Source organism: Lontra canadensis, unplaced genomic scaffold (genome assembly GCF_010015895.1).
Source record: "Lontra canadensis isolate GAN:19392208 unplaced genomic scaffold, GSC_riverotter_1.0 scaffold5, whole genome shotgun sequence".
Lineage (NCBI taxonomy): Eukaryota > Metazoa > Chordata > Mammalia > Carnivora > Mustelidae > Lontra > Lontra canadensis.
In genome coordinates, this window is record NW_022630999.1 from 35,875,519 (window position 1) to 35,889,751 (window position 14,233).

The 14,233-nt window shown below is 50.1% G+C and overlaps 1 protein-coding gene across 1 annotated transcript; it reads right to left on the reverse strand.

The window, feature by feature from the left end:
• Window positions 1-8,713: 8,713 nt before the first annotated feature.
• On the reverse strand, window positions 8,714-11,784 carry DUSP1 (dual specificity phosphatase 1). The gene is made up of 4 exons (XM_032851819.1): window positions 11,182-11,784; window positions 10,748-10,893; window positions 10,187-10,406; window positions 8,714-9,751 (listed from the first exon to the last, which is right to left on the reverse strand). Exons 1-4 carry the CDS (start codon window positions 11,546-11,548, stop codon window positions 9,381-9,383), a joined length of 1,104 nt encoding a protein of 367 aa, XP_032707710.1. The 5' UTR covers window positions 11,549-11,784; the 3' UTR covers window positions 8,714-9,380.
• Between the last annotated feature and the right edge of the window lie 2,449 nt (window positions 11,785-14,233).

A 14,233-nucleotide genomic window follows, 5' to 3' on the forward strand; every position in this document is an offset into this window, starting at 1 on the left:
TGCCAGACCACTGTACTAAAATCCTTGCTCAATCCATCAATCTCTTCTACCTGCCAGGAGAGCCCAAGTTCAGGGACCATGGCTTCTCCATCCTTGGACATCCAGGGTCCGGAACAGAACTGGACTGTGGGCTGGAACATCTCTATGCAATAGGACCATCTACCTTAGCCTCTCTGGTGATCCACAGTGGATATCAAAGCCCAACCCAGCTGCCACTGACAGCCCCCTTACCTGCCACTGTCTTCAGACTCTATTGGGCTAGAAATATCCTAGAATGAAGTCCGTCAAGAACGCCCCCTCCATGATATTTCTTCATTTATACAACCATTCACTGCCCCAACTATACACCAAGCCTCCCATGGGAAGCTGGGGACATAGAAATGAAAAGGGCATGATCCCATCCTCAGTGGTTCAGGCAGATGCCCTTCCCCCTGCTTCCCACTCTCACCCTCCTCCCCCTCTCTTTGCCTCCTTCCTTTTTTCCTTCCATCTGTACTTACGGAGCAACAGACATCCATCTACACAGTGTGGTGAGTGCCAGGAAGGTGTTATTGAGAGCTCTGTGGGGAGAATCCCCAGTGGTCACTAGAGACCTTGCCGAAGGACATTTCCAGGAGATTCGGTATGGATATCTAATTCTTCTATTAGATGAGAAGCTGTGAGTCATAAGCCCCAAGCAGCCCTACAGACTTCCCCATGAATCACCCACTGCCCCATTCTCCTCATTAGAGGCACACGCCATGGGGAATTCTCCTTCAGACAGGAGGGAGGAAATGTGCAGGGAAGTGGTGGGAGGATGGAGCTCAGAGTAGAGTCCCTGAACAGGTTTTCCCACCAGCATCCCTTCTAGAATCACAGCTCTGATCCCAAGAATGGAGCCCCAGGATGGCCGGTCTTAGAGAGCCAGACCCCTCATGTTGCTTCCTGCTTTCAAAGTGCTGTATACCCTTTATTTCATTTACACACCACTGTGTGTTACTGGAAAGTCTCCAAGGGAAATTGCTTCATGTGGAAGGGAAAGAGGTTGGTTGAACAGAAAAGAATCACTTCCCTCTAGTGTGGGCCCAGGACCCACCCACAGAGGAGAGGAATTGTCCAGAGCCTTCAGAGGTCTTTCATGTATTCAACAAATTTATTGCACACCTACCACATGCCAGGAACTGTTCTAAGAGCAGGAGATCCCACAGTGAACAAGATAGAAAAAAGTCCCTGTCCTCAAGCCTTTACACTCTAATGAGGAGCTAGGCTATACCCAAATAAAGAAATATTAAAGGGTGATAAGTCTATGTTGAGAAATAAAGCAAAGAAAGGGATACGGGAGGCCAGGGCTGGGACAGGGTGGTCAGGGAATGGCCCACTGAGGAGACGACCTTTGAACAGAGAGCAGAAGGAAGAAAGGGAGCCAACCATGCTGAGATCTAAAGAAAGAGAGGGCAGAGGCAGGAGCATGGGTCTCTGAAGCCAGGGTGAGCTTTGCCCACACCAGAAAGAGCAATGAGGCCGGCTTGGCTGGAGGAGATGAGTGGAGGGAAGACAGAAGATGTGGTAAGAGACCTAACAGCAAGACAAGTCAGCTCTTTTAGCCTTTGGAAGGACGTGGCCTTTGAGCAGGAGTGAAATGGGAGACCCATGAGAGAGCTCAGAGTAGAGGAGGGAAATGACCTGATGTGTTACAAGTTTCACCCTGGGTTATTTTAAAAGTCTACCTATCTCCCTCCCGGTCATGGCCGATTGCATCATTCAGAGCTGCCCTACTGCTGAGGACTAGGAAAGCGGGACAAAATATCTCTAGATACTGAAGTTTGAAGATATTCAAGCACAAAAGGGCAAAGAGGAATTGTGGGATCAAGATCTGGAAAAGGAGGGGCGCCTGGGTGGCTCAGTGGGTTAAAGCCTCTGCCTTCCTCTCAGGTCATGTGGGGTCCTGGGATCAACCCCGCAGGGGCTCTCTGCTCAGCAGGGAGCCTGCTTCCCCTTCTCTCTCTGCCTGCCTCTCTGCCTACTTGTGATCTCTCTCTGTGTGTCAAATAAATAAATAAACTCTTTTAAAAAAATTTTTTTTAAAATTAAAAAAAATAGGATCTGGAAAAGGAAAACCCAGAGGCATGAATGCAGCGTTTGGGGCCTCTTCTTCCCAAAGGGCATCTGCCGATTCTGACAGAAGAGGCTGAAAGGCTAGAATCTTGAGCAGAGCTTCTAAAAGACTCATGAGTCTGATGGGATGGATAACGGAGCTCAGGGCACACCTGGGGGAATCCAGCACCACCCCAGGCTTGTGTGTGCATTATCCAGAAAAAGTAATCAAGGCTGGGGGGTCAGGGAAATCCCCCAAGGTTTTAGTTGTAACCCCCTAAAGGACACACCCTTGGAATAAGAACGGAGCCGTCATCACTGGGTCTAAAACCCAGCTTTGGGTCCTCTCAAACCATCTCAGTCTCTGGTTGCTCCAGCAACAGCTGGGATTCCTCGGATGTCCTATCTACCTGCAAAGGAAACCCTTCCGGCACTTGGCTGGCTCACTGGGTAGAAGATGCAACTCTTGACTCTTGACTCTCGGGGTTGTAAATTCGAGCCCCGTGAAGGATATAGAGATTACTTAAAATCTTAAAAAAAAAAAAAAAAAAAAAAAAGAGGTAAACTCTCTTGAGAAGAGGAGCACACCACCCAAGCTTCAAACCTCCTAAATTTTTCATACACGGTGCCCAAACCAGGCATCTGAGGGAAATAAAACATGATGATCACGGTAATGACCGTTAAAATGGCTACCACTCATTGTTTGCTGTGTGTCAGGTACTATGTAAAACACTTTCTGTACATTATGTCATTTAATCTTGACAACCTGTGTGCGCAATACTTCCGTTGCTCCCTTTTAGAGATGGCCAAACTAAGGCTTTGAGAGAAGTGATCCCCTCAGGCCATACAGATAGTTGTCTTATCAGTCCGGCCCCAGACATTTGGAACAAAATACCAGAATTTATATGATTTTTAGCATAGACTGAGCACTTTCTAGGGCATAAAGAACTGTCACTCATCTTTGTATTCCGAAGACATATACAATAAGGAACTGTAGTTCACAAGCCCTGGGCTAAGACTCAGGAGCCCAGAGTCATGTGAACGGGGACACTTACCTTGGGACGACTGACAAGACTAGCAGCACCCACACACCCACAGCCAATGGGCCGGAGCCAGGCTCCTGATGTTTTGTTTGGTCCGTACAAAGTTTCTGAAAAAAAAAAAAAAAAAAAAAAAGGAGATTTTACATTAAAATACAAATTCCTGTCTTCTTTTAAAACTAATAAGATCTATGGGCACCTGGGTGGCTGAGTCAAGTTAAGCGTCTGCCTTGGGCTCTGGTCATGATCTGGGGGTCCTGGGATCGAGCCCCATGTCAGGCTCCCTGTTTATCAGAGAGTCTACTTCTCCCTCTTCCCCTCCCCCAAGTTGGGTGCACATTCTCTCTCTCTCAGTCTCTCTCTTTCAAAAATAAATAAATAGGGGCGCCTGGGTGGCTCAGTGGGTTAAGCCTCCGCCTTCGGCTCAGGTCATGATCTCAGCGTCCTGGGATCGAGCCCCACATGGGGCTCTTTGCTCAGCGGGGAGCCTGCTCCTCCACTCCACCCTCTGCCTATTTCTTTGCCTACTTGTGATCTCTCTCTCTCTCTCTGTCCAATAAATAAATAAAATCTTAAAAAAAAAAGAAAGAAAGAAAATAAGTAAATAAATAAATAAATAATCTTAAAAAAAAAAAAAATTGTAAGGTCTAGCGACACCAGGCCTACATTCCCGCATTGATTGGCAGCTTCCGTGTAGGACAGAGCATATGAACTTCCTAGGTCACCGCAGTTCGCAGTAGCCCAATTCTCAATTATGTGACTTTCTTGGCCTGGGGAACGGGCAGTTGGATGATGACCCTTAGTGACAGCAGTAGGACGAAGCCGTATGTTCTCAGGACACTGATGACAGATGAGGAAATCTTAAAGGTCAAAGAAGTCTTCAGGGGTTTGGTGTTATTTTGAGCAAGGGCACATTATTCAAGCAAAAGAATAGCACGGGCAGAGGTGAGAGTAGCAAGAAGGAGCATACTGTGTTATGAGAACTACACATCTCCACATGCATGGCATACAGGAGCAGGGATAGGAAAATGATCTGGAAGGCAGGCAGTGGCCACCTCTTGGAGGATCTTGAATTATGTGCCCAAGTGAGTCTGGTCAAGAGAGTGCAGACAAGTTTGCAAATCCCAGAGAGCGAATAGGGCTGTGGAGAGGTAAATACTGAGTGTTTTTGCAAACCAAAGGTAATACAGGTCTATTGAATGGATGACTATATGAATGTATACACAGAGAATGAAAGAGGAGGCAGCCGACTTCCAAGGTCCACTGGTGTCAACCTTGATGAAGGTCTTAACCTGAATTTTGCAGTGTGGTTCATGGCCGAGGAGTATCCAGAGCTGGAGAAAAGGGGGCTGAGAGTATGTGATACCTTGCAGGAGACTGTATGAGGACCCATTCCCACAGGGATGAGTCACATCTCCATCACACCGCTGTCTTCTAGAGGTCCAGGACCCCTTGCTGCCCCTTCACAGAAAGTATCTGTTTCCTCTTCCCTGAGCCAGCCCAAACGAGCCCAGTGGTTCTAGAGCATTCCCAGGCTTGGATGAGGAGGGGGCCAAGAGCTGGCAGTTGGATGGGAAAGGAGAATATGCGAAAGTCACTTCATGAGCTTCTTACAGATGAGGAAACTTAGGCACAGGACGCTCCTCCCTTGCCAGTCAGTGGGTTAGGGTAGGTGATCTCCAAGTAAAGGCTGTCCCCAAACAAAGTTCTGATGATCCAGGGGGCAGTATGATATGGGCATAGACTCAGGATGGGGTCTATGGGGCAGGACAGCCCACTGCTTCCTGTCTCCCTTCACCAGGATACTCTGGGGAGTGACAGGATGGGGACCAGCTGAGTCACAAGAGGAGAATGAGCCTTTCTCAAGCCTCTCTGCTGTGCCCAGAGGTGACCGCCTCTCATTTAATCCACCTTTTATTTTAATCCTTAAAGAGCCTTTGAAGGCTGGTGGTTAGTGGCCCATATTACAGATGGGGAAACTCAGGTTTAAAGAGTTTAGTAACTTAACCCACAGTAAGTCACACAGCTAATAAGTGGCAGAATCAGTACTTGAACTCAGGTCTAGCCGACTCCGAGGCTTGAGTTCTATACAGTGGCCCACGAAGGTTCCCCCCACAAACCTCAAGTCTTTGCTACCCTCTTGGCAGGGAACTGTCTTCCCAGCTCACCTATCAAATGCACGAGCAGGAAGTAGCTCTCAGGTCTCAGCCACCCTTCCCTGATCACCAAAATCTAAAGGAGGCTCCTCCTCCATTATTCCACCTTCATAGTCTTCATATTCATCTTATTTCTTAATTATTTTCTTTATATATTGCCCTCTCCCCTCCCCCATTATTAGCTACTGGAGAGTAGGAACCTTGTCTTGCACCAAAGTGTCCCTGCGCCTAGGGTGTCAGTAAATACCTGTTGAATGAATGAATGAATGAATGAGTGGCCCTGCTGCTCAGCCTGAAAAACCACAACCAAGAAAAAGGTGCCGTTTAAGGTATTTCCCTTAGCCCAGCAGTTTTTCCTGCTCTGTGCTATCACCGTGCACACCCCTTTGTTTTCCAGAGAAGCAAGCTACCTTCTGAGCTGATTAAGGGGAGGAGACGCTCCTCTGGACCCAGAGGCTGTTCTCCAGCAGGCTGGCCCCACAGAGCCCCAGAAAGTCCCCAGAGGTGGGCAGCCCTCCCACCCGCACCCCAGTTGGCAATCTACGGAGGGAAACATCCCGGGGTGACCTGGCTGCACCCGGCCGGGCCTGGCCAGCAAGGTGTGGGAAACCGGAGTCCGGGCCGGGCGCTGGGCGGGGCTACCCCCGCGTGGCCTCGGCTTTGTTTGCCTCTGTGTATGGTAACTAGAAACCACCACAGCCAGCAGTTCTCGGAGCCCCGCTCCCGCACCCCGCCCCCCTTTTATTTTAATCTCCTAAACTGATTTGTCAGCAGCAGGAAGTGACATGACAGCTTTCCTCACAAAAGGGAAACTCCTCCGCGTTACCATGGCGACGGAGGCCACTGTATGATCACAGATTTATATAATCTTAAAGGTGTACACACCATGATGTCATCCTGGATGGGGAGGGGAGGGAGGGAGGTAAATGGATTCCGGAGGCTGCGAGTCCGGAGGCAAATGAGCTACGATTTGCAAAATTCCAAGGAAAGGAAAGGATGCGGTGGAGGTGTTTTGGGTTGGAATTATCCTAAGGGAAACCACAGAAAAGCATAAAGAATACATTGATGCATCTTCTAAGGCTGGGAGGAATCCTACCTACTATATTAGATCCAGGGCAAACTGGTCATTTTAGGGGTGGGCACACTGACATCAGAAAACTGGCAGAAGTTGTTAGGAATGGGGAATGGGATCTTAACGCACCCCCAGGGCCCCCTTCCTACCCTTCACTTGACGGTCAAGAGCCTATTTCCTCCTCACAGGTGAAGCAGGTTATATTATCCCATTTCCAAAAATGATAAATAGTTTTTCCACCCCAGAATTGTGGTAAAACCATGCTGATGACTGGTTGGCTACAACATTCACTCTTTCCCCACTCTCTCAAGCTGTCTTTTGGAGGGAACTAGGACTTCAGTTCCCAGCTTCTTTCAGACCCAGGTTCCAATCTCTGCAATGCTGTTTACTTGCCGTATGAACTTGGATATGTCATTTCCTCTCTCTGAGCCTCAGTTTCTTCTTCTATAAAAGAGGTGCCGCTGCTAAAGGTTTAATGTGAAGGTGTGTAAAGCAGTTAGCACAGAGCCTGGCACACGAGGCTAGCTCTGAAACAGAGCTATTATAACCACATTACAAGAATTAAATGATGGCCTTGTCTTTATTTCAATCTCCCCTTGAGAAAAAAAAAATTTTAATAGTTTGAGCATCTTAAGCAAAATAAGTCAATCAGAGAAAGAGAATTATTATTATCATCTGTCTGATATGAGGATTTTGAGAGGCAGGGCAGAGGTTCGTGGGGCAAAGGGAGGGAAAAATGAAACAAGATGGGACCGGGGAGGGAGACAAACCATAAGAGACTCAATCTCGGAGTCTGGGTGATGGACATTGGGGAGGGTGTATGCTATGGTGAGTCCTGTGAATTGTGTAAGACTGATGGTGCACAGACCTGTACCCCTGAAACAAATAATACATTGTATGTTAATGAAAATTACCAAAAAAATAGTTTGAGCTTCTTTCTCCTCATCATGAGGTATTTCCCCCCTCCCCCCACCAAGAAAAGCAGTATCAGGCCCCAAGTGACATTCTCCAGAGGGCCCAAATTCAAGGAATCAGATACATGAAGAGGGTTATCACCCCTGCTCTCCTGAGGTGGTGGGAGTAGAGCAACTTGCACTGGGAGAAGTCAGTGAATTGTTTTCACTGGCGGCTCCCTTAGGCAGCCGCTGTATTTTTCCACTGCGTGGATCACACTGGAGATTAATTTTGATTCAGCCAGTGCCTGCCAAGCAGAAAGTGATGGCCTGAGCCCACGGGGAAGTCAGCCACGGCATCTGCTGCGGACCTGAAGTTGCTGGTATGTTTCCACGAAAGGAGATATCCGCCATAGTAAATTTCTAGGGTTTGATAAAAACACTGGGTACGGTTTGTTTTGAAAGGCGTGAACACACTTGCAATTGCAAGCCCAGCCAAGGAAATGAGCTTGCCAGCTCAGGCTAAGTTCTTAGAACTCAGAACACAGGGATCTTTCAGGCCATGAGAGTCAAGTGGCAGATGGTGAACCAGTGGGGAAAGGTCAAGGTCACTGATTGTGTGTCAAGGCCTTAAATGACTATGGCTGGACCAGGACCACTGTTCAGGGGCATTACTGGAGAAGAGGTTTCCTTTTCTGCTTCCTAAATCACTATATCCAGAAACATGTTGGGGGGTGGGCGGGTAGGGACCAGAGCTAAGGGGCCAGGAACCCAAGAACTTCACTATTATTTAATTCGACAATATAGACTGGATTATGGGTGGTAGTCAATTACACCTTCTCTGTTTTGGCCTATTCGACAAGAGTAAAAATCTAGAATCTTGCCCTAGAGCAAATCAGATTTGATTGTCTATCTTCAACAAAATTATGAAATCAGACCAGCAAGTGACCTGGAGGCAGCTACCGAAAATTCAGAATGTGTATGTGTGTGTGTATATATATATACACACATATATGTGTGTGTGTGTGTGTATGTGTGTGTATGTATATAAAGATGCTAGCATGGATGTATTCCAAAGCTTTAATGGTCAGGTGAGGGGTGGGAATTTCAGGTGATTCGTCTGTGTTGTATTCACTCATAGTGCTTCGTATTCTTTTCATAAAGGTCTTTTCAAAGGCAAAAAAAAAAAAAAAGAAAAAGGGCACGTGAGAGGAGTGATAAAGTGCAAGCCACATAGAATTAGGGAACAAAACAGTTGGAGGCTCTGATTCCCCCCACTGCCACTTAGCTATGCTGGGTCTCAGCATCTGTCTGCAAAAGGGTCCTGCTGAGTTGTTTGGGGAGCAGGTAGCACGCCTCTCTTGTAACCCAGCCATCACCAGATCCCAAGACACACATCTGCGAGGCCCTTGTCCAGGTTCTGGTTCACTCATGGGAGAGGGATTAGTTGGGGCTGCCCAAGAAATAAAACCATTGAGATTTCAATAGAAATGCCATAATTTATTCTGTTGTATAAAAAAAGTCATCCTTATGTAACAAAATGTCTTCTTAAAAGAAGAAATATATTATTTCAGTTCATAAATAATCAAACATACAACTCCTGGCAACTAAAAAAAAAACCAACACTGGTGCTTTCCATCAGTGCTGAACACAGACCTGCTTACGGTGTATTTACAGAATATTACAGTACTCAAACACAAAAATTGAGGTATTTGGTTCTTCTAGGAGTAGACACTGACATTTGTGAAGGCAGACCACCTCCACAAAAATAAATAAGGTATATTCTCATAGGTATATGTCGTCAGGAATGATAATACTGGTAGGTATGTCAAGCATGAAGAGTTCCTACAAAAAAACAGGAGCAAGCAAAAAGAAACCGGCTCATACATGGAGTCCTTTCTCTTCTGCCCCATTTTGTCAGAGGGACTTGATGTACCCACTATATATATTGGTCCCGAACATGCTGAGTTCAGCAAACATCTTGATGCAACGTCATCACTATGACTGCTTAGGAACCCAGTGGAACTCGGGGTGAAATTAAATAAATAAGGACCAGCCCTCACAAGCACCCTCCCCAGAGTTATTGCATTTCTCCTCAAGGAGCCGAGAGTCCCAGTGAGTTGTGGAGATTACCTCCCATGGACTTTCAGCAGCTGGGAGAGGTCGTAATGGGGCTCTGAAGGTAGCTCAATGCACTGTTCGTGGAGTGGACGGGGATGGAGACAGGGAAGTTGAAGACAGTGGTGGTGGAGGTGCCTCGGTCCAGCACAGCCATGGCAGGGCTCCCGGCCTCTGCTGAGCAGTGTGGGGCCAGGACCTGGGACTCAAACTGCAGCAGCTGGCCCATGAAGCTGAAGTTGGGGGAAATGATGCTTCTCCTCTGCTTCACAAATTCAAAGGCCTCATCCAGCTTGACTCGGTTAGTCCTCATGAGGTAAGCAAGGCAGATGGTAGCTGACCGGGAAATGCCCGCCTGGCAGTGGACAAACACCCTTCCTCCAGCATTCTTGATGGAGTCTGGAAAACAAAGGGTGGCCAGTTACTCCAGAGCTCGGGGGAACAACCCCAACCCCAGGCAGCGGGTGCCTAAGAAATGGGTGTGTCCTATCCAGAGAATGGCAACATCACCTCATGCCATCAAACAGTGCTCTGCGGAGGCAACGTGGGCATTGTGCAGAGAACAGCAAGGGATTTAAACCAAGACCAGGCATCTCCACGAAGCCGACTGATCTTGGATAAGTTAAGTCAATTCAACTTTCCGAGCCTCCGTTTGCTAATTTGTTGAATAGGACATCAAATCCCTATTTTGCAGGGACGTTGCCCACACCAGACTGACAATGTATGGAGAAAGGCTCAGGCGAGTGTCATTCAATTCCTTGCCATAGAGTTGGGCTTGGTGACTAAAATGGGGGGAGCAAGGCAGAAGTCCCAGGCATCTGTGTGTCCATTTACCTATGAAGTCAATAGCCTCGTTGAACCAGGAGCTGATGTCCGCCTTGTGGTTGTCTTCCACAGGGATGCTCTTGTACTGGTAGTGACCCTCAAAATGGTTGGGACAATTGGCCGAGACATTGATCAAGGCAGTGATGCCCAAGGCATCCAGCATGTCTTTTCGGGAAGCATGATAGGCACTGCCCAGGTACAGAAAGGGCAGGATCTCCACTGGGCCACCCTGAAATCCAGAAATGTCCAACACTTGTCAAGCTTTGCTCAAAGTCAATGCTGGTGCCCACACCCACAAAAACTCCCTGCTAAAAAAGTCAGTTGTAGATACCGGGTATGTTTAGCACTGTTGTTAGGAGTATAAATAAATAGGGCATTAAACCCATTTGCCTCAATTTCATTTCTGTAGTGTCAGCAATTAGCCTCCCCTCCATCAGACCACTTAACTGTGGGATAAATTAATAGCCCTGTGTGCCCCCCCTTAAAAAGTTAAAGGTTACTTTGGATATTCTCACTAGTACTGCTCTTCCAGGCCTTTGCCCCCACCCTCAGCACAGGCCCCCTACTAACCTGATCATAGAGCGGGGTGCTGCAAGAACTGCATCCTGATTCAGCGCTATCAGGGACGCTGGTACTCAGGGGAAGGCTGAGCCCCATGGGGGTCGACTGTTTGCTGCACAGCTCCGGGTAGGAAGCTGAAAAAGCTTCATATCCTCCTGGGAAGACAAAGAGACATACTTGTTTCCATTAGTATCGTCGGGGACAGGGCACCTTCATCCAACCAACCCCGCGCCAACCAGGGCTGAAGTTTACCCCGGAGAGGCCCAGGCAAAGTCTTTGTTCTTAAAGCCAAACAAAGCCAACGACAAGTCCCCGGAATAGGGATCGGGCGCCCACGCGCTCCAGGTGGGGCAGCCCGAAGGGGCCGAGGGCCAGGGGTCCCGCGGCAAGGCGACGTGGCGGGGGTGGGGGCGTGCAGCGCCAGAGCTCCCCCGAGGGCGTACCTTTGAGGAAGAAGACCTGTGTGGCGCGCGCCTCTCGGCAGAGCGCGCCGGCGGCCAAGGCCAAGGTGCCGTCTCTCTTGGCGCCGTCCAGGGCGGAGCTGCGCTCGTCCAGCAGCACCACCGCGTGGTAGGCGCCCGCCAGGAGGCGGCCCCGCAGTTCGGCGTTGGGCACGATATGCTCCAGACCCATGGCGCCCTTGGCCCGGCGCCGCACGATGGTGCTGAAGCGCACGTTGACCGAGCCGGCGATGTGGCCGGCGTTGAAAGCGAAGAAGGAGCGGCAGTCCAGCAGCAGGCACTGCGCGGCGCGCTCCCGAAGCAGCGTCCGCAGGCCTCCGGCGTCCAGGGAGCCCACTTCCATGACCATGGCCGGCCCTAGCGCCCCCAGCGTGCCTGTTCGCGGTGCTCTTTTGTCCTCGGAAGCCAAGGGTAGGGCAGCGGCTTTCGAGGAAAAGCCCGACCCTAGTTCTCCCTGCGCCGAACCCCAAACTACGCTTAGACTGAGTGAGGGAGGCGTCGCGCGGGGCTCTCGGCCGCCTAGGCTTCTTTGCTGCTCCCCCGACTGCCCCTCCGGCCCCAGTCAAACCTACTACAGCCCGGCGTCCTTCGCAGCAAGCTCGGCCCGCGGGGAACCGGTTTATATGCCGCCTCTCGGGGGGGCGGGGAGGGGCGGGGAGAAGCGGGCGCGCCGGGGGAGGGGAGTTGTTTGTTTGAATGGTGATCACGTGACCGTACGGTGACGTCACCCGCCCTGCCCGGCTTGGCGCCGGCGGAGCCAGAGGCGAAGACGTCATCGGCCTCGGAGCGGGATCCGCTGGCTGCTAGCTGGCTCTGTCCCCAGTCCGGCCGTCCGGCCTGCGCCTGGCGCGTCCCCGGGGATCTGGCCTGCGCCGCTCTCCGGACCCGGGGGGGTTGGAGAGGTGGTGGGCGCGCTGCCAGCCAAGCGCTGACCTCCGGAATCCGAGCCGCTGGGAGAGCGGGCAGCGGGCCAGTGGCCTCTCCGCCCCTCCCTCTCCCCAGTGCCCCTCCCCGCGCCCCTCTGCTGCAGCGGCTGGCGGCTAGGGGCTTCCTGCGCCTTTGCATACAAGTGTGTCCGTTTCGCCCATTTCCTCGTCACCAGTACGCGCGGAAAACTCCGGTTCCCCCAGGAGAAGCGATTTACTCGCCCAGTATCACACTGCTTGGGGGTACGGGGACAGAGAGGAATCTGAAATGAGGGGTTGGAAGAAACTGTAGTTTGTCCATGAATATGTTCTTACTAAGGACAACCGGGGTGAGTCGGGGTGGAGTTTAGGGGATTGTTTTCCCATTTCCCAGCCTTGTCCTCCTGTCACTTAAGAAAATAATATGTTTAAAGAAGTAAAATGCCTTCCAATCGAAGCCCCGCGGTGGGAAGTTATTTCTAATCACGTCGTTCCTAGAGGACTTTGAGCCAAGAAAGGCGGGTAAGGGGGCTGAAATCGCAAGTATGGCGTCATAAGGTGCTCTGGTGGAGTGCGGGGCTCTGCATTTGGGGAGGTGACCCCCCCGCCCCCAGCGTGGCTCGACACTGCCCTCCAGGGGTCACCGGACACGTTTCTGGCCACGTTCGTTTGAGACCGCTCTCTCTGTATGTACTCTGGGCGCCCACTATGCCCTAAACTCGGGGTTTTGATCCCCACGCCCTGACTCTCACCGTCTATGTGGGCTAAATTCGAAATCCAGTACTACGACGCTTCAGGAGTCGGGGACGAAGGTTTGGGCAGAGCCCATGCGGCCACCGAGCGGAGTGACGTCCCCCTGGGCAGGGGAGGGCGGCGCCGAGGTGCTAGGTACACAAACATAAATATTGCGCCACCTGGCCAGGGTGCGGGGTCAGGAACATTCTGCGGTTTCTTCCCCTCTCCCGCTGAGGAGGGGGGATGGGATGGGGATTTCAAGGACCCTGTGTCGTTGATCTGTGGACTGTATCACTGGGACAACTTCTGCATTTGCCTTGTTTAGCTTCTGTCTTCACACATGCTAAAACTTTCTGCCTACGTTCTAGAAAATTTCCGGGTTGAGTGCGTTTACTTAAAGGGCATTTTCGTCCTTTAGATGAACATTGAGGACAGCAAAGAGGTCCTCAGATAATGGCAACACCCTCCCTATATTTTTTCAAAAAGAGAAAAAAATTCTTTGTTTATACTACTTATTGAGCTGAGGAACTCAACATATTTTTTGCATTGAATCATAAAATGTTACAGCTGCTGACTTTTCTTTCACAGCATACCAACTTTATCTGCCCCCATTTTTTTTCAACCAAGAACTTTCATTATATCTTCTCCTACCCACATTAAAACAAAACAAACAAAAAACAAACAAAAAAAAACCTTTTTATACAGCCATTATAGTGGTGGTAGCACAGTCTGGCCTCAGAATCAGGTGTCTGCTGAGCTCTGTGGGTTTTTCCTCTTTATCCTTTTCTGGAAAGAGCATAGTTTGAACCCCCATGCTGTTATTTTACTTCTGGGTAATCCTAGGCTCATCGCTTTCCCTACCGAGCCTCTAAGCCCACAATTGTAGAATGGATTTACAACTGCCTACTTTGTGGATGGTTTGAGGCCCAAGTGAGAGATGGTAAGGGTAAGGAACCCAGGCCTTACCCTACCCCTTCCCATTATGACTCACTGAATCTCCTGTTTCCCCCTTCCCAGCAAGCTGTTCTTCTAGTATCATGCCACTGTTTGACATCAGAACCTGGGGAGAAGGTCCCCACAGAACACTGGTAGGTGTGGTTGGGTCAGAGGCCCAGTTCAGGAAAAGGTCCCTCCTTGAGACCAGCCAGCACCATGGCTCTGGTGGGCGGGGTGGGGCGGCAGTGGTAATGGTGTGGCTAAAGACCCCCGGGGCTAAGCAGTGGAGAGGCTGCTGCTGGCTGAAGATTGAGTCACAGAGATGGTCAACGTAATCTGTTCTCTGGTGATGGTGGTGGGGCTGGAATTGTGGGCCTGGCAGGCACAGGGCCATGAAGGAATATGAAATCAGTGGATGTTGACTTGGGAGGGAATTGGGTCTTTCTTACCTGGGCTCT